The sequence below is a fragment of the Mytilus edulis genome, chromosome 3 (assembly GCF_963676685.1).
Source record: "Mytilus edulis chromosome 3, xbMytEdul2.2, whole genome shotgun sequence".
In the NCBI taxonomy this organism is placed as follows: Eukaryota; Metazoa; Mollusca; class Bivalvia; order Mytilida; family Mytilidae; genus Mytilus; species Mytilus edulis.
Window position 1 is genome coordinate 41,448,875 of NC_092346.1, and position 18,755 is coordinate 41,467,629.

At 33.0% G+C, this 18,755-nt stretch overlaps 3 protein-coding genes across 3 annotated transcripts; all 3 read left to right on the forward strand.

Annotated features, from left to right (window-relative positions):
- Positions 1–1,752: 1,752 nt before the first annotated feature.
- LOC139516526 (uncharacterized) lies at positions 1,753–7,529 on the forward strand. Its single transcript, XM_071306693.1, has 6 exons — positions 1,753–3,440; positions 3,693–3,802; positions 4,207–4,278; positions 5,302–5,550; positions 5,966–6,061; positions 6,780–7,529. Exons 1-6 carry the CDS (start codon positions 3,316–3,318, stop codon positions 6,821–6,823), a joined length of 696 nt encoding a protein of 231 aa, XP_071162794.1. The 5' UTR covers positions 1,753–3,315; the 3' UTR covers positions 6,824–7,529.
- A 1,582-nt stretch (positions 7,530–9,111) lies between these two features.
- Positions 9,112–12,804, forward strand: LOC139515257 (uncharacterized). The gene is made up of 2 exons (XM_071304820.1): positions 9,112–9,121; positions 9,362–12,804. The coding sequence occupies exons 1-2, from the start codon at positions 9,112–9,114 to the stop codon at positions 12,802–12,804; spliced, it is 3,453 nt and encodes a 1,150-aa protein (XP_071160921.1).
- Positions 12,805–14,313: 1,509 nt separating this feature from the next.
- On the forward strand, positions 14,314–17,958 carry LOC139514858 (uncharacterized). The gene is made up of 4 exons (XM_071304456.1): positions 14,314–14,381; positions 15,401–15,649; positions 16,065–16,160; positions 16,878–17,958. The coding sequence occupies exons 1-4, from the start codon at positions 14,375–14,377 to the stop codon at positions 16,919–16,921; spliced, it is 396 nt and encodes a 131-aa protein (XP_071160557.1). The 5' UTR covers positions 14,314–14,374; the 3' UTR covers positions 16,922–17,958.
- The last annotated feature ends 797 nt before the right edge of the window (positions 17,959–18,755 follow it).

Genomic DNA, 18,755 nt, shown 5'->3' on the forward strand with positions numbered 1-18,755 from the left:
AAAATAGTCTATTTTGTCGGCTTTAAAATAAGGACATTTTAATCAGAGCTGGCGAAATAGCCACTGCAAAAAAAAACCAACAAACAATAATAACAAAACACATAAAAAACTGAGATAACAAAATTTTGATAAAGACGCTTAAAAAAAATTGTCCAATTTTGGTTAAATTTCATGAGGACTTATGATGCCCAATAGCATATTCAACCACGAACCGTCCTGAATGACGCTGACACATGTAGGATCATTTCGTCTCGTCTGCGAGACTGTCGTTACGGGCGAGAAAAAAACACTGAAAAAAGAAGACGAGTATGATTTGTTTCCGCTCAAAATACTATCTCCTGGTTTCCATTACGATGAAAGTTTTGTAAAATCCCTTGTGTGTTTGAAAAAGAATGTCAGTTACTGTTCCAAAATTTGTAATGACGTTTACAATTTAAAAACTAAGACCACCAACAGATTAATGAGGGTCAAGATTTTAATCTACATGGTATCTCTTGATTTTGAACGTGAAATTTTCGTGACATTTCCGTTACATGATAATTTTCGTGACATTTACTTATGTTGCTATTTTTATCATAAAAAAATTGTTCAGTGTGAAAGTGTGACTGTAAAAAAAAAGTTCATCCTAAAAGGATTAAAATTAATTAAGGTTCATCAAGTCTTTCCTTTTACGAATTTCGTGGCAGGCAAGAAACACACAACTACATGCACACATTTTAAAACAGTACAATATCAAAAAATGTTTTCAGTTACTGAAAGCAAACAAAAGGTGTCTGATCTACCGAAATGAATTTATGCCGTCCTATTCTGTAATATTGGCTTCAGAATTATTCAGCTGTTTTCAAAATTGCAACACCAACGAAAGTACAAGGAAGACACGAACTTGCACATTCCAATGTTAAATCATTTCAGTATTTCAATGCAGAAACTTTTAATAGTGTTTAAAATTATAAATACCGACTTGAAGTTAATTCCGCAATAAGACTTGTCATCGTACGTAATGAGTGATAAACAGTACAATTATTAATAATCTTTTTTAATCTAAAAGAGACCCAAAAGATCATTTCTAAACTTTTATGTTTCCATAAAACATACATTTGCGAAAGTTTCAACATAACTATTTATTACTAGTAGATTCTTGCAAGTTGATTCATTCTTACGCATTAAAAAGACGATTTCAAGGGGACGATGGAGAAATGAAATTAATTTCAAACAAACAACACTTACCAAGAAGGGAAAAAAATATAAACAGGCAAACAAGTACACAAGTACACAAAATGGTACTCAAGCTTGCCATAGGCATGGTATGGGTTTTGCTCCTGGTTGAAGGCGGAACGTTTTTATGTCATTTGGTCTCTGGTGTAGTGTTGTTTAATTTGCAATCGTAACAAGTCTGGTTATATATGTAGGACTCTAAAGTGCGATGGGGACGCTAAAATGCGATGGTCACGCTAAAGTGCGATGGCCTACGCTAAAGTACGATGGTTTGATACGCTAAAGTGCGTTTTTCTGCAAATACATGCATCGACGTTAGCAACGTTCGACAGCATTATGACGAGAATGTTTGTCCAGATTAAGGATTTTTATTACACGAGAAAAGCAAGACAAGAAGAGAAAAAAAAATAATCATGCACAATCTGGAATTTTTGGTCGTTGCTGGAAGAGGTTAACTTAATTTGTGAAATTGTAGAAATAACTTTAATCAAAAACAGTCACTTTCTAATTGAATTATTCAATACAAAAAAAAAATACTATATGGTTTGTTATTTCTGTTAAATAATAAATATACGTCAATTAGAGAGCAACCTAACAAACAGATGTGTATATGATTGTCAATACGACAACTATCTATCTTCGACCTAATGTCATTGAAATGTGCAACTTTAAGTATGACCTTTAACACGGGGCATTGTCTTATAACATATTATTTTATTGCTGAAAAACGATTTCCACTAAATTCCGGATGTACTAACTATTTTACAGTGTAACCATTACACCTTTTGGACAACTATCGTACTTTAAATAAACATAAGAAGATGTAGAATAAACTATCCATCCAATCCCAAATGCTGTTCATGTCATGTATGCAGCTAATAATCATACGGCCGTCAACGTAAAGTTTTGGTCCATGTCGTAACTAGCTATATAAGGTTACAATGTATAGAATGACCAGTGTAAAACAATTCAAAAGAGAAAGACTACGACTTGACACATAATTAAAACAATAAACGAAAATGTTATAGGACGTCAGCAAAAAAACGAAAACCATTGCCTGAACCACATTCCCGTTATACCATCGGACTTTAGCTTGTCATACCATCGCACTTTAGCGTGATTTCTGATCGAAGTTAAAAGACAAACAACCATCGCACTTTAGCGTCTGACACCATCGCACTTTAGCGTAGACCATCGTACTTTAGCGTGACCATCGCACTTTAGAGTACCATCGCACTTTCGAGTCCTACATACCTAAATTAAATAATAAGTACATTTTGTATCTTTAATTATAAGGACGATTGTAAGAGGAGGTGTTCCAATAAGTGATAGACTACGTGTGAACGCAAGCTACACAAATTATCACAATATTTGTAAATACGCCCAAATTGTAAAAAAATCATTGACTAGTACAAAAAATATAGTATTCTGTGCCACCTAAATTACTTTTTAGCAATTATTACGTGGTCGGTATTTTAGAATCATTCACTTAAGACTACGGTTAAATTATAATGCCTTTCACATATGGTATACCTTATAATACTAGATTATACAAAAGGACTATTTTTACATTAAGTGTTCTTTAACGTTTTTTTATAAAGGCCTAGAACCTTACCCTATTGGTCCATCGCACTTTAGCGTGATATACAATCGTACTTTAGCGAACAAACAACCATTGCACTTTAGCGTGAGACACCATCGTACTTTAGCGTAGACCATCGCACTTTAGCGTGACCATCGCACTTTATAGTACCATCGCACTTTAGATTCCTACATATATATATATATAGATGATGAGTAATCATTCACGGAAACATAGCAAGTTATTCTCAGGCCATGGCGTCAGTTTTCATTTTGTGAATTTTCCGTTTATTTATATTGTATATCCAACAATGCATCATTTTGGTTTTATAGTTGAAACACGGAAATGGCACACTTTTGGCTACATGATTTATTTATTCTTCTATTTGGCTGTTTTTACCGTAAAAAGCAACTATCACAAAATACCACAGTTTAGAAAAGAAGTATATTTGACGTTGGTGGCGTTGCTGTCGGCGCATTGTTTGTGATGTAAACGTTACCATCTTAGTAACGTTAAAGATGTCACCAATTCGAAAGATGTATGCTGCAGTAATTATTTTGATGCTTTCAAATTTGATTGTTTGCCGTCCGATAGATTTCAGTAAAGTAAAGGATCGTCCAATAATTAATTGGGATGTGTTTAGGTAAGAGTTTCTAATTTAAGTATTTGGAAATGGTAAAAAAATCATAGACTTCTTACAATATATGAGTTAAGTTTACTTGATCAATATAAAAAAAAAATAATGATTTTTGCTAAATTTTTCTTGATAAATACTAGTAATTGCATTTTGAAAAAAAAACAAGATTGAAGAAAAACAAAACATTATACATTTGTGTTGCTTTGTGTATTATCGATGTGTTGTTTTTTTTTACATTTTTCATTTCTTTTCTCACAGCTTCAGTGTTTTTGGCAAACTACAACTCAAGTATGTGCTCTGTATCCTGGCCACATATTTCGTATTTACCCTTTTAAAGGAGCAGTTGACCAACTCAAAGTTACTGAAAGGTTTGTATGACTAGAATATTGTTTTATAATTGTTTAGTTGTAAGAAAGTATAGGTGGCGTTTTAATAACCAAAATCTTGATACACATGCACCTAATGAAACCTTAAGAGATGGAACAACTACTTTATTGTCGTTCTTCATGCCAAGGCAAAGCTTAAACCTTCAATGCGTAGAAAAGGTTTATATACCCTATCGAAGTTAAAGAAGGAACCTAGCACTTCTATTAGTACATGGAATTCTCGGCTGAATGTCAACATCCTAACATTAAATATAAAAAATACTACGATGCGGGGTTGTGGGGTTACGGAGCATTATCTTTAAAAAAAAAACTATATCAGTCTTAGATATCGCAAAGTACTGTCAAAATACAATAATTTTGATGTTGTTTTAATTATTTATTTGCAGAAATGAGAGTTTTACACAATTTGAAAAAACACGGACAATGGCAAATAGATGAATCTAATGATGAAATGAATGGTAAGTTATCAGGGAAAATATACAAAACAGACACATTGTAGCTGAATATGCAGCATTGGCTTTATTCATTGTTGAAGGTCGTACGGTGACCTATACTATAGTTGTTTATTTCTGTGTCAATTTGTCTCTTGTGAAGAGTTTTCTCAACGGCACTCATATAATATCTTTTTTATCATACAGTTGGTGTCTCACACATTTTCCTCTTAGATTTAAAACAAGTTAAGCGCGTGTTACCAATATCTTTTTTGCAGTCTACAACTTAAACTGTTAAGAAAAATCAGAGTACTGAAGTACTGAACATCGGATGAATATTTATAGGGGTATCCATTGGAAAAATGAATTTAAAACAAGCGATAAGGAATATTATTTTGCTCTAGATAATGTCCGCGGATCTATAATTTCCATAGATCGGTTGAAAACCCAAAACTAATTTGCATAATGGAAATTTAGGCGATAGCCATACATCGGTATGCCCTCACGGTCAACTCGATGAAAAAAGCAGTTTATATGTTTAAAGAGCCTCTTTCTATACTTTTTTTAATCCTATAAACATACTTCGTTGGCTTTTTAATACATGTAATGTTTTTTATAGTTTGGGTTTTCAATGACGTCCAAAATATTTGCTGAACAATACTTTTAAATTTGGAGTCTAGACTGACCTGATATTATAAATATGGCCTGATTGCCACTGATGAGACAACTATCCACCATATACCAAAATGACGTTGTAGGTCACCGTAATGCCTTTATCAATGAGTAAAACCATGTTTAGCTATTTGTCCTTTTGGGCATGCCAAGTTAAATACAATTATCTGTCGCCTTTTCGTTTTTTTAATAGAAAAACACGTTTTATTAAATATTTAGTTGAAGAGTGCTTCATAAAAAAATTTAACATCTTTAAGTTGACTCGCCATTACAGCGGTAAGTTTTTTTTAATATCACAAAAGACTAGTGGGGGAGGGGGGGGGGGGATCAAATTTTCATAACTATATTCTGTCAATTGGATTTTCCTCTCCTTTGTAGCTCTTCTTTGGCGACTACAAAAGAACAAAACCACCAGAACTCAAGACATCCTTCAACACTTACAGAAAATTTTTATTAAACAAGATGAAAGACTTTCCGCTAAAAATAAATTAGCACATGAAATTAACAGTTGGAAAACAACAATTAATGACAACACAAGAAAACTGAGAAGTCTAAACAAAGCCCTTTTGAATCCGAAAGATAAAACCGTTGCCGTGGAGAAAATCCAACGAACTGGGCTCTACGCTGGTAAGTGTTTGTATTTTCATCATTGCTTTCTTAAAAGTAATTATATCATGTATAATTAATGAAAAATGTGCCTTTGTTTGGTTCCTTTTTAAATGATAATATCAAATTTGTAATCCTTTGTGAAACTAATTTGATTTTTTCTTTAAGATCTCGCCGAATTTTTAAAAGTAAAATAGTTATCAAAAGCTGTGAAAATTGATGGAAATGTTCTGTATGTATATCATATGATTGATGTCTTCAAAACCCAATACGATTAGTCTATTTATACTATATGTTTTAAAGAAAAATAAGTTATTTTATTAGATAGAAAATACAGGTTGCTTTTATATTTGCACATTACTTAAATGCTCGTTAACGGTAATGTATACTCATTTTCAAAATTTAGCTTTAAATTTGTGCTTTTATTTTCAAACAGCTGAACGAATAAACAAGACAAGTGAGAACCTCCATCACCAGATAAGCATTGCCAGAGACATTCTTGAAAACTCATCAAGGCTTATGGATTTAAAAGGTAAATATCTTTTTTAAAAATCTGACGCCATTATGATATAAAAAAGAAGATGGAGCATGATTGCCAATGAGACAACTTTCCCATACACAAGTGACCAAATGACACAGAAATTAACAACTATTGGTCACCGTTTGGCCATTATCAATGAGCAAGTCCATATCGCATAGTCAGCTATAAAAGGTACCGAAATGACAAATGTAAAACAATTCAACCTTTATTGTTTAATTATGGCTTAATTTATGTGCAAAATAATGAACAAACGACAACAACTGGATTACAGTGCTTTAACAGGACAACATAAGAATATATTATAAAAATCATGTGAAAAGGCTGAACTCATCTGATGGATACAAATGGAAATACAAAGTGAACGTGGATGGGTACTTTTGTATCCCCACAACAAAAAGACAAATAATTAAGGAGTATACTTAACCCTTATAATAAATATGTTGTTTTTTTTTTTCTTTAAAATTTGACGGTCATGAACTGCAATTAAAATTTTACCAAGTAAATAAATTGTGGGTCTAGTTCAAATATTGAAGGAGATCAATACACATAAACAGAGAACAAAACCAAAAAGATTGAGCGACACAGCGTTTAAAGACATATAAAGTTTTCTTATCTAGCACTACATATAAATGTGTATAATGTATGCCTTTTGTTAATTACCAATGATAACAATGTTTCTTTACATTTACTTTACTTTACTTTTTTACAGGATTACCAATGAACTGCAAAAATGGCAATAGTCACGAACTATGAACTTTGAACTATGAACTATTTTCTTGACTTTCTTTCTCTATTTTCACTAACGTTCATATATAAAATATTTTACTGAATTTGCAATTTGTTACTTGTATGTATTTTTACTTTTCTAAATTTTACTCTTCTTGTTATTGTGATTAAATGCTTATACCTGTTTTTATGTTAAAAAAATAAATAAATGTATACCCTCAAACGACATATGTATATGGGAATTTCAACATTTACTATTTCGTTTTGGCTATATAAATACATATATCTAAATTTAGCAGAACATGATTTGCAGAACAGGATGCAACCCTCTGGCGCACCTTGAAAAGTCGTAAGGTTGTAAGTCCCTGGCGTAGATGGAATATGCTCGTAAACTTGGCCTGCTGCAAATCTATCATGCACATGTTGGTTATTTTTTACGTGAGGGTGGGGAGGAGGGAACATTTGATTAAAAAAGTAAGCTTGTATGTATGTCGTTTGGTGGGAATATCAGTAGTATATTTATTTGTTTTTTCTTGGATATTTACTCTTCAAAAACACAGCCATTTTAATTAATTAAAAACAAATGTTATTTGGTGTTTCACTGGCTGCTGTCAAGAACGATTTTACGCAATTACAGTATTTCAGGGGCCTCTCAATAGGGGATATACATAATAACTGTCTTTACACATGTCGACCAATACATAAAAGAAAGTTTTCCATAAAAGTTTACAGAGATATTAATTTTTTTTATAAGATTTTAATATTTACAACAACATTTTTATTTTGAAAGTGTTGATATAAAAAGAAGATTTGGTATGATTGCCACTAAGACATCTCCCCACAACAGGCCAAAGACATCGACATTAACAATTTAGGTCACCGTACATAGCCTTCAACAATAAGCAAAGACAATACCACATAGTTTGATATATAAGGCCCCGAAATATCAATTGTAAAACAATGATTATAATGAGAAAATTAACGACCTATAACACTTAAAACACTTAATTACAGGCCATCGACTTGGGGCAGGAACATACCGGCAAGATGTGGCGGGATTAAAAATTTGAGCCCGGCCCCCCCCCCCCTTTTGGGGAAAAAATTTGGTTGCTTAGATAGGGAATCACTGAAGCGTATAGGTACTGAATTCCCCTCCCCCCCCCGTGATTTAATACAGATATGTGAGTATAATATTCACAGTTACTGATGACAAACTGTTCACCTGGTCTGAAATTTGAACAAACTGCTGTAGAAAACCACAGCCAAGTCATGAAAGTACAAGATGATAAAATAAAACATACTTACAGTCCTATAAGACTTAAATTACACATAGTTTAATGAATATATGTTGTTTTAATTCAAATGATATCTGATTCTTATGAATATAGAAGACTTTTCACAAGAAAAACTATATGAAAGCTTATAGTAAGGACATTTTTATAGCAATTCAAAATTACAACAGTTCACCTTTAGCATGAGAATGACTAAAGAATATCTATACAAACTGTCAAACTGATTTTTCACAACATACTTAAAGTGGATGAATATTATATAGGATTGTAAGTATGTTTTATTTTATCACCTTGCACTTTCACAATTTGACTCAACAGTTTGTTCAAAATTGTGACAAGTTGAACAGTTTGGTTTTATAAAACAAATAGCAATTTGGTCAGAATTTTGAATAAGTTGCAATAGGTGGATAGCAACACTAACAGTCAAGTCTCAGTAATAACAGGTGATGATGAATATTGCATCCATGGCGATAAAAATTACAATTACAATTCGCTTAGAGTTTTGAATGGGTTGCAATAGTTGAAGAGCAACACCAACAGTCAAGTCACTGTAATATGGCTTATTTATTTTACTCTTGAACATAACTATTTCCTATATTGTTTTCTTCGTGTTTTGGGTAAAGTTATATATTTTCCCACTTAATACTAGGCCAGAATATTAATTTTTTATCCCCCATCCCGAATATCAAATTGTCAATGTATATGAATCCTTGGTTCATAATCTCCTGGTAAACAGAAAAGTATTAAGAAGATCATGATAGAGAATCGCGTTGTGATTAAATTCAATCAAAGTTTGTACCAATTAAAAACAAATAAAGTAATGAGATACGAACATATCTAACCAATTGAGGCATACGCATTTTATAAGTTGCATAAGCCAAAGAAAATCAACAAAAATAAAGTAATGGAAAGTTAACTATTTGAAGGAAACTAATGAAATATCGTAGCGGTAAGATATAGAGGTACTGTGCATATTTGAAAGGCTTTGTTCTTTTAAAATACCAACAGACGACGATCGCAAACATGCACACAGGCAAGTGATGAGAACAACTCACTTGTCATTAAGACCAGGTGGGCTACAACATACCTTTTTTCTCAGAAAGCACTTGACAAATATCAATCAACATCAGCCAGAAGAAAAATGTTGATAGTAACATGTTTTTTGTTTTGTTTGTTCCTGTCACCGAATCAACAAACATCAACACCTTCAATGGAAATAGAACATAAATTGCATGCATCATCTGTCTTAGTTCTTGACAACCATGGTACACAGAGAACAAACAACGGAGGGAAACTATTCAGAATGCAAAAATCTACATCAAAATTATCAAGACAGAAGAATGCGACCTGGAGAAGTTTTGGAAGTTAGAAACACTTGGAATTGAGCAAATAGATGAGAAGGAAACAGGGAATAAGGAATTAAGAGAAGTATATGAGAAGACATGTATCAGTTTCCATGACAATAGATATTTTGCTACATTACCTTGGAAAGAAGAGCATCCACCATTACCAATGAACAAAGAGATAGCCCATCGCAGAACAGAAAACGTAATTAAACGACTGAAGAAGGAACCGCATTTATTACAGAAATACGGAGAAATAATAGATGAACAAGAAAGAAGAGGATTTATAGAGAAGATAGGCGAAGACACAGTGACTAGTAACACAGTGCACTACATACCGCATCATGCCGTCAAAAAAGAATCGTCGACTACACCTATTAGGATAGTGTTTGACTGTAGCTGTAGAGCAAGACAAGACACTCCTTGCTTAAACGACTGTTTAATGGATACACCACCTGATCTAAACGAGTTAACAGGTATTTTACTTAGATTTCGATTAAATCAATGGGCAGTTTCAACAGATATTGAAAAGGCGTTTTTGAATGTTGGATTAGAAGAGAAAGACCGTGATGTAACTAGATTTTTTTGGTTTTCCAATCCTACAGACTTTTCAAGTCCGCTCTCAGTTTATCGATTCAAATCCGTCTTATTTGGAGCTACCTGTTCTCCATTTATTTTAAATGCCGTTGTTCAAAAGCACCTAAGTGAAAATACATGTGAATGGACTGATGCCATACAGAAGGATCTTTACGTTGACAACATAATTTCAAGTTTTCCAACCGAGAGCCAATTACTACAATATTTTGACACATCTCGTACCTTATTTACAAAAGCGGGATTTAATTTACGCTCTTGGGCATCAAACAACAAGACTTTACAAGATCGTGCAACGTCAGAAAATGTACTTGATAATGACAAACTTATCAAAGTATTAGGACTTAGATGGAATACAGACAAGGACACGCTTACTTTCGCAAAACAGGAATACGTCGAAATGGAGGATCATTTGATTACAAAGCGTGAAATTCTTAGACAATCTTCAAAAATTTACGACCCTCTAGGAATTATAAGTCCGATAACAGTAAGGAGCAAAATGTTCATGCAGACCCTATGGGAGAAAAAACTGGATTGGGATGAACCGCTATCGTCAGAAACTATAATGGAATGGAAAGAAATTCAACGAGACACACATGAATGTATAGAGACTGAAATTTCAAGACCGTATTTCAAAGAAAGGAGATCAACGGAAGATATTTCACTACACATATTCACAGATGCAAGTTTAAAGGCGTATGGAGCATGTGCATATGTAGTTTGCGGGAACCAGTCTACGCTGATTATGTCTAGAAACAGAGTTGCCCACTTGAAAAACATGACAATTCCGAAACTTGAGCTCATGGCAGCAGTGATAGGGAGTAGATTACTGAAACATTTGAAGTCATATATAAGCTTTTCACAAGCAACACTTTGGAGTGACAGTCAAATTACACTGAGTTGGTTAATGACTAAGAAACAAGTACCGATTTTCATCAAAAACAGAGTTACGGAAATAAATCAGCTTACGCATGGATTTTCCTGGAGATACTGTCCGACTGATTCGAACCCCGCAGACTTACTTTCAAGAGGTATGACAGCTGTAAGTTTTAAAAATTGTGATCTATGGATAAAAGGCCCCGGATGGATTGTTGATACTACAAAATGGCCTCAGTGGAAAAAAGAAGCTCTAATATTTACAACTCTAACCAAAGATAACTTATCAACAAACACAAACGATACAGCGACAAGTATTACAGTGGGAATAAATAAAATCATGTATATAGATAGGTATGGAGCGTACCAGAAACTTTTACGTGTAACAGCATATGTATACAGATTTATTTACAACTGTAAAAATGAGAAAAAACGTATTGGGAATTTAAATGTAGAAGAAATTCAGATAGCATCCGTTGCTTGGATACAGGATTCACAGCTTCGAAATTACCCGGATGTGTTTCACAGTTTACAACAGAAAACGTCAAAAAATAATCTTGTAAAGCAGTTGAAATTGTACCTGGACGAGAAAAAGTTAATACGTTGTGGCGGACGTTTAAACAACGCACCTATTGCCGCTTCAGCCAAGTTCCCGATATTATTGCCAAATAAGGATACATTATCAACTCTAATTATAATGGATGCCCACAATAGACTACTTCACTCCGGATTAGAAAGTACTGTCACTTCTTTACGACAGTTTTACTGGATTCCAGCAATCCGACAATATGTGAAAACAATTATTCACAAATGTGTCACTTGCCGAAAGGTTACAGGAAGACCGTATCCTACTCCGGACCCACCGCCTCTACCAGCAGACAGACTAAGAGATTCACCGCCGTTTACTGTAACAGGCGTTGACTTTACTGGTGCATTGAGCATTAAAACTAAAAATGGAGTTGGAGGAAAAGCGTACATTTGCCTATTTACTTGTGCGAATACAAGGGCCGTACACCTAGAAATTGTAGAAGATCTTACAGAAGAGACATTTATTTTAGCGTTTCGCCGATTTACTAGCAGGAAGTCGTTACCAAAAATCATGATATCAGATAATGGTACAACCTATGTAGCTTCGGCAAAGAAAATAGAGTTTCTGACCAAGTCACCGTTATTAAATGAACAATTAAATTCGTATGGAACAGTATGGAAGTTCATACCGAAACGTGCACCATGGTACGGTGGTTGGTGGGAAAGATTAATAGGTTTGACAAAAAATTGTATTAAAAAAGTTTTAGGAAAGGCATTTGTGAGTTTACGTGTACTTGAAACTATCGTCACAGAAGTGGAAGCTATTCTTAATGATCGTCCGTTGACGTACCTATCATCTGATCCATCGGATAATGAACCATTGACACCCTCACATTTACTCTACGGAAGAAGAATTACGAGTTTACCGTACACCGGAACTTTAGATGGAAACATTGAAAATTCAAAAAACTTAACACACGCATCAGCTAATAAATTGTTACAGATTCAAAATCATATCATTGACAATTTCTGGACAAGGTGGAAACGTGAATACCTTACATCACTTAGAGAACAATATCGAACTAAAGGAGTGGACAAACAGAACATTAATATTGGAGAGGTAGTTCTAATACATGATGAAACTTCAAGAACAACTTGGAATGTAGGGATCATCGACAAATTGATTCAAGGACGAGATGGGTTTAGCAGATCAGCTATTTTACGGACTAAAAATGGTCAAACGTCTAGACCTATTAGCAAGTTATATCCTCTAGAACTAACATCTAATGAATACACAGGACCGTGTGATGAAATACTACCCGCCAGACGAGCGAAGACCGATGCAAAGGAAAAGATAAAGATGTGGACCAAATGAGACTATCGTTTAATTTCATGGACTGTTAACTTTTCGTGCTTTATTATAGAAATAATTTTATTTTATTCGTGCTCATGATCAAAGACAGTTAAAGCTATTCAAAGTTTTCAGAGACAGTAATTCAAAGTGAAATTTTCATTATTTATTTTCATTTTATTGTAATTAAATTCATTTGCGGGCCCCCAGAATGTTAAGAATTGCACATGAGGTGTTCCCGCTACCGCTCTCTATGTACACGACGTCACCGTTGTTGTGACGTTAGCTTTTCAGAGTTCAATACATGTATCATTGCAAGCAGACGTTCTTATTTACTAAGCCTTAATTTGTGTCCGATACAACCACTCTACGATATGACTCAATGACGAAACAAACACATGACTTCTTATATGAGTTATTGCCCTTAAATGGCAATGCTTTTCTATATTTAGTGTTTAATGCCCATTATCCCAAAAAACTAGAATAGACGGTCAGACTATTTTGATATTTAATTTTGTATTGTTAATAAACATGATTAGCAAATGCAAAATCGATATCAAAATGCTATATTCTTGCAAGGTGAGCAATTCGTGTTCTTCAGACCTTTTGGTTAATTTCAAGCAGTTTCCAAAATATTCATAACGAACAACATAGTTCTGATGCGTATTAGGTTCCAGAAGATAGCCAATCCATTGAAGCATATCTAATATGGTAACTAGCCATGTGTTTTAGGCATCCTATACCAAATATATATAGTCACCACGTGTAGTCCGTAAACCAATCATATCTCCATAAATCTTTAGGAGGTAAGATAACTAATACATTTGAAAGTTTCAATACCACAAATAAGGGAGGTTGCTTAAACTTGTACGATTTTATTTCATTTTTGGAGCAAATGTCAACCACTCCCATAATTGTTTCATAAGAAACACCATCATATATAAGAGTAACTAAAGTTTGGAAATTCCTTCATTCGCAAACTGCAACGATGAGGAATTCGTGTCATGAGTTGCATGTCTTATATAATCTATACGAATCACATATCATTTAAATGAGAAACACATAGAACAGCTTGCAAGGTTTCGGTTAAGTATAAATACAAGTTGAGCTACAAAACAAAACAAACAACAAAAAAACAACAACATTATAAACATTTATTTGATAGCACACGTCACTTCCCTTGAACATAATGTTTAGGACATTTATAATTGTTCTGATGTTTTGGACGCAGATGGTTAAAGTGGACTCTACCTGTGATTCTGAACTTCGTAAGTTTTTTTTTTATTAAAGCAGATTACATTATTATTTAAAGAAAAAAATATGAAATGAAATGTATACATATTTGAATAAATATATTTTCTATAACATATTATACATTTAAGTATATATTTTTTTGCAGAAAATGGACTCTTTCAAGATCTTCTAGTTCTGGTATGTTCTTTAATAATAGTATTAAGCATATTCATTTTCTATTTATAACTGCATTTTGCATACTAATTATATGAATTCAATATTCAATAAATTTGCAGAAATGAGAGTTTTACACAATTTGAAAAAACACGGACAATGGCAAATAGATGAATCTAATGATGAAATGAATGGTAAGTTATCAGGGAAAATATACAAAACAGACACATTGTAGCTGAATATGCAGCATTGGCTTTATTCATTGTTGAAGGTCGTACGGTGACCTATACTATAGTTGTTTATTTCTGTGTCAATTTGTCTCTTGTGAAGAGTTTTCTCAACGGCACTCATATAATATCTTTTTTATCATACAGTTGGTGTCTCACACATTTTCCTCTTAGATTTAAAACAAGTTAAGCGCGTGTTACCAATATCTTTTTTGCAGTCTACAACTTAAACTGTTAAGAAAAATCAGAGTACTGAAGTACTGAACATCGGATGAATATTTATAGGGGTATCCATTGGAAAAATGAATTTAAAACAAGCGATAAGGAATATTATTTTGCTCTAGATAATGTCCGCGGATCTATAATTTCCATAGATCGGTTGAAAACCCAAAACTAATTTGCATAATGGAAATTTAGGCGATAGCCATACATCGATGCCCTCACGGTCAACTCGATGAAAAAAGCAGTTTATATGTTTAAAGAGCCTCTTTCTATACTTTTTTTAATCCTATAAACATACTTCGTTGGCTTTTTAATACATGTAATGTTTTTTATAGTTTGGGTTTTCAATGACGTCCAAAATATTTGCTGAACAATACTTTTAAATTTGGAGTCTAGACTGACCTGATATTATAAATATGGCCTGATTGCCACTGATGAGACAACTATCCACCATATACCAAAATGACGTTGTAGGTCACCGTAATGCCTTTATCAATGAGTAAAACCATGTTTAGCTATTTGTCCTTTTGGGCATGCCAAGTTAAATACAATTATCTGTCGCCTTTTCGTTTTTTTAATAGAAAAACACGTTTTATTAAATATTTAGTTGAAGAGTGCTTCATAAAAAAAATTAACATCTTTAAGTTGACTCGCCATTACAGCGGTAAGTTTTTTTTAATATCACAAAAGACTAGTGGGGGAGGGGGGGGGGATCAAATTTTCATAACTATATTCTGTCAATTGGATTTTCCTCTCCTTTGTAGCTCTTCTTTGGCGACTACAAAAGAACAAAACCACCAGAACTCAAGACATCCTTCAACACTTACAGAAAATTTTTATTAAACAAGATGAAAGACTTTCCGCTAAAAATAAATTAGCACATGAAATTAACAGTTGGAAAACAACAATTAATGACAACACAAGAAAACTGAGAAGTCTAAACAAAGCCCTTTTGAATCCGAAAGATAAAACCGTTGCCGTGGAGAAAATCCAACGAACTGGGCTCTACGCTGGTAAGTGTTTGTATTTTCATCATTGCTTTCTTAAAAGTAATTATATCATGTATAATTAATGAAAAATGTGCCTTTGTTTGGTTCCTTTTTAAATGATAATATCAAATTTGTAATCCTTTGTGAAACTAATTTGATTTTTTCTTTAAGATCTCGCCGAATTTTTAAAAGTAAAATAGTTATCAAAAGCTGTGAAAATTGATGGAAATGTTCTGTATGTATATCATATGATTGATGTCTTCAAAACCCAATACGATTAGTCTATTTATACTATATGTTTTAAAGAAAAATAAGTTATTTTATTAGATAGAAAATACAGGTTGCTTTTATATTTGCACATTACTTAAATGCTCGTTAACGGTAATGTATACTCATTTTCAAAATTTAGCTTTAAATTTGTGCTTTTATTTTCAAACAGCTGAACGAATAAACAAGACAAGTGAGAACCTCCATCACCAGATAAGCATTGCCAGAGACATTCTTGAAAACTCATCAAGGCTTATGGATTTAAAAGGTAAATATCTTTTTTAAAAATCTGACGCCATTATGATATAAAAAAGAAGATGGAGCATGATTGCCAATGAGACAACTTTCCCATACACAAGTGACCAAATGACACAGAAATTAACAACTATTGGTCACCGTTTGGCCATTATCAATGAGCAAGTCCATATCGCATAGTCAGCTATAAAAGGTACCGAAATGACAAATGTAAAACAATTCAACCTTTATTGTTTAATTATGGCTTAATTTATGTGCAAAATAATGAACAAACGACAACAACTGGATTACAGTGCTTTAACAGGACAACATAAGAATATATTATAAAAATCATGTGAAAAGGCTGAACTCATCTGATGGATACAAATGGAAATACAAAGTGAACGTGGATGGGTACTTTTGTATCCCCACAACAAAAAGACAAATAATTAAGGAGTATACTTAACCCTTATAATAAATATGTTGTTTTTTTTTTCTTTAAAATTTGACGGTCATGAACTGCAATTAAAATTTTACCAAGTAAATAAATTGTGGGTCTAGTTCAAATATTGAAGGAGATCAATACACATAAACAGAGAACAAAACCAAAAAGATTGAGCGACACAGCGTTTAAAGACATATAAAGTTTTCTTATCTAGCACTACATATAAATGTGTATAATGTATGCCTTTTGTTAATTACCAATGATAACAATGTTTCTTTACATTTACTTTACTTTACTTTTTTACAGGATTACCAATGAACTGCAAAAATGGCAATAGTCACGAACTATGAACTTTGAACTATGAACTATTTTCTTGACTTTCTTTCTCTATTTTCACTAACGTTCATATATAAAATATTTTACTGAATTTGCAATTTGTTACTTGTATGTATTTTTACTTTTCTAAATTTTACTCTTCTTGTTATTGTGATTAAATGCTTATACCTGTTTTTATGTTAAAAAAATAAATAAATGTATACCCTCAAACGACATATGTATATGGGAATTTCAACATTTACTATTTCGTTTTGGCTATATAAATACATATATCTAAATTTAGCAGAACATGATTTGCAGAACAGGATGCAACCCTCTGGCGCACCTTGAAAAGTCGTAAGGTTGTAAGTCCCTGGCGTAGATGGAATATGCTCGTAAACTTGGCCTGCTGCAAATCTATCATGCACATGTTGGTTATTTTTTACGTGAGGGTGGGGAGGAGGGAACATTTGATTAAAAAAGTAAGCTTGTATGTATGTCGTTTGGTGGGAATATCAGTAGTATATTTATTTGTTTTTTCTTGGATATTTACTCTTCAAAAACACAGCCATTTTAATTAATTAAAAACAAATGTTATTTGGTGTTTCACTGGCTGCTGTCAAGAACGATTTTACGCAATTACAGTATTTCAGGGGCCTCTCAATAGGGGATATACATAATAACTGTCTTTACACATGTCGACCAATACATAAAAGAAAGTTTTCCATAAAAGTTTACAGAGATATTAATTTTTTTTATAAGATTTTAATATTTACAACAACATTTTTATTTTGAAAGTGTTGATATAAAAAGAAGATTTGGTATGATTGCCACTAAGACATCTCCCCACAACAGGCCAAAGACATCGACATTAACAATTTAGGTCACCGTACAGCCTTCAACAATAAGCAAAGACAATACCACATAGTTTGATATATAAGGCCCCGAAATATCAATTGTAAAACAATGATTATAATGAGAAAATTAACGACCTATAACACTTAAAACACTTAATTACAGGCCATCGACTTGGGGCAGGAACATACCGGCAAGATGTGGCGGGATTAAAAATTTGAGCCCGGCCCCCCCCCCTTTTGGGGAAAAAATTTGGTTGCTTAGATAGGGAATCACTGAAGCGTATAGGTACTGAATTCCCCCCCCCCCCCGTGATTTAATACAGATATGTGAGTATAATATTCACAGTTACTGATGACAAACTGTTCACCTGGTCTGAAATTTGAACAAACTGCTGTAGAAAACCACAGCCAAGTCATGAAAGTACAAGATGATAAAATAAAACATACTTACAGTCCTATAAGACTTAAATTACACATAGTTTAATGAATATATGTTGTTTTAATTCAAATGATATCTGATTCTTATGAATATAGAAGACTTTTCACAAGAAAAACTATATGAAAGCTTATAGTAAGGACATTTTTATAGCAATTCAAAATTACAACAGTTCACCTTTAGCATGAGAATGACTAAAGAATATCTATACAAACTGTCAAACTGATTTTTCACAACATACTTAAAGTGGATGAATATTATATAGGATTGTAAGTATGTTTTATTTTATCACCTTGCACTTTCACAATTTGACTCAACAGTTTGTTCAAAATTGTGACAAGTTGAACAGTTTGGTTTTATAAAACAAATAGCAATTTGGTCAGAATTTTGAATAAGTTGCAATAGGTGGATAGCAACACTAACAGTCAAGTCTCAGTAATAACAGGTGATGATGAATATTGCATCCATGGCGATAAAAATTACAATTACAATTCGCTTAGAGTTTTGAATGGGTTGCAATAGTTGAAGAGCAACACCAACAGTCAAGTCACTGTAATATGGCTTATTTATTTTACT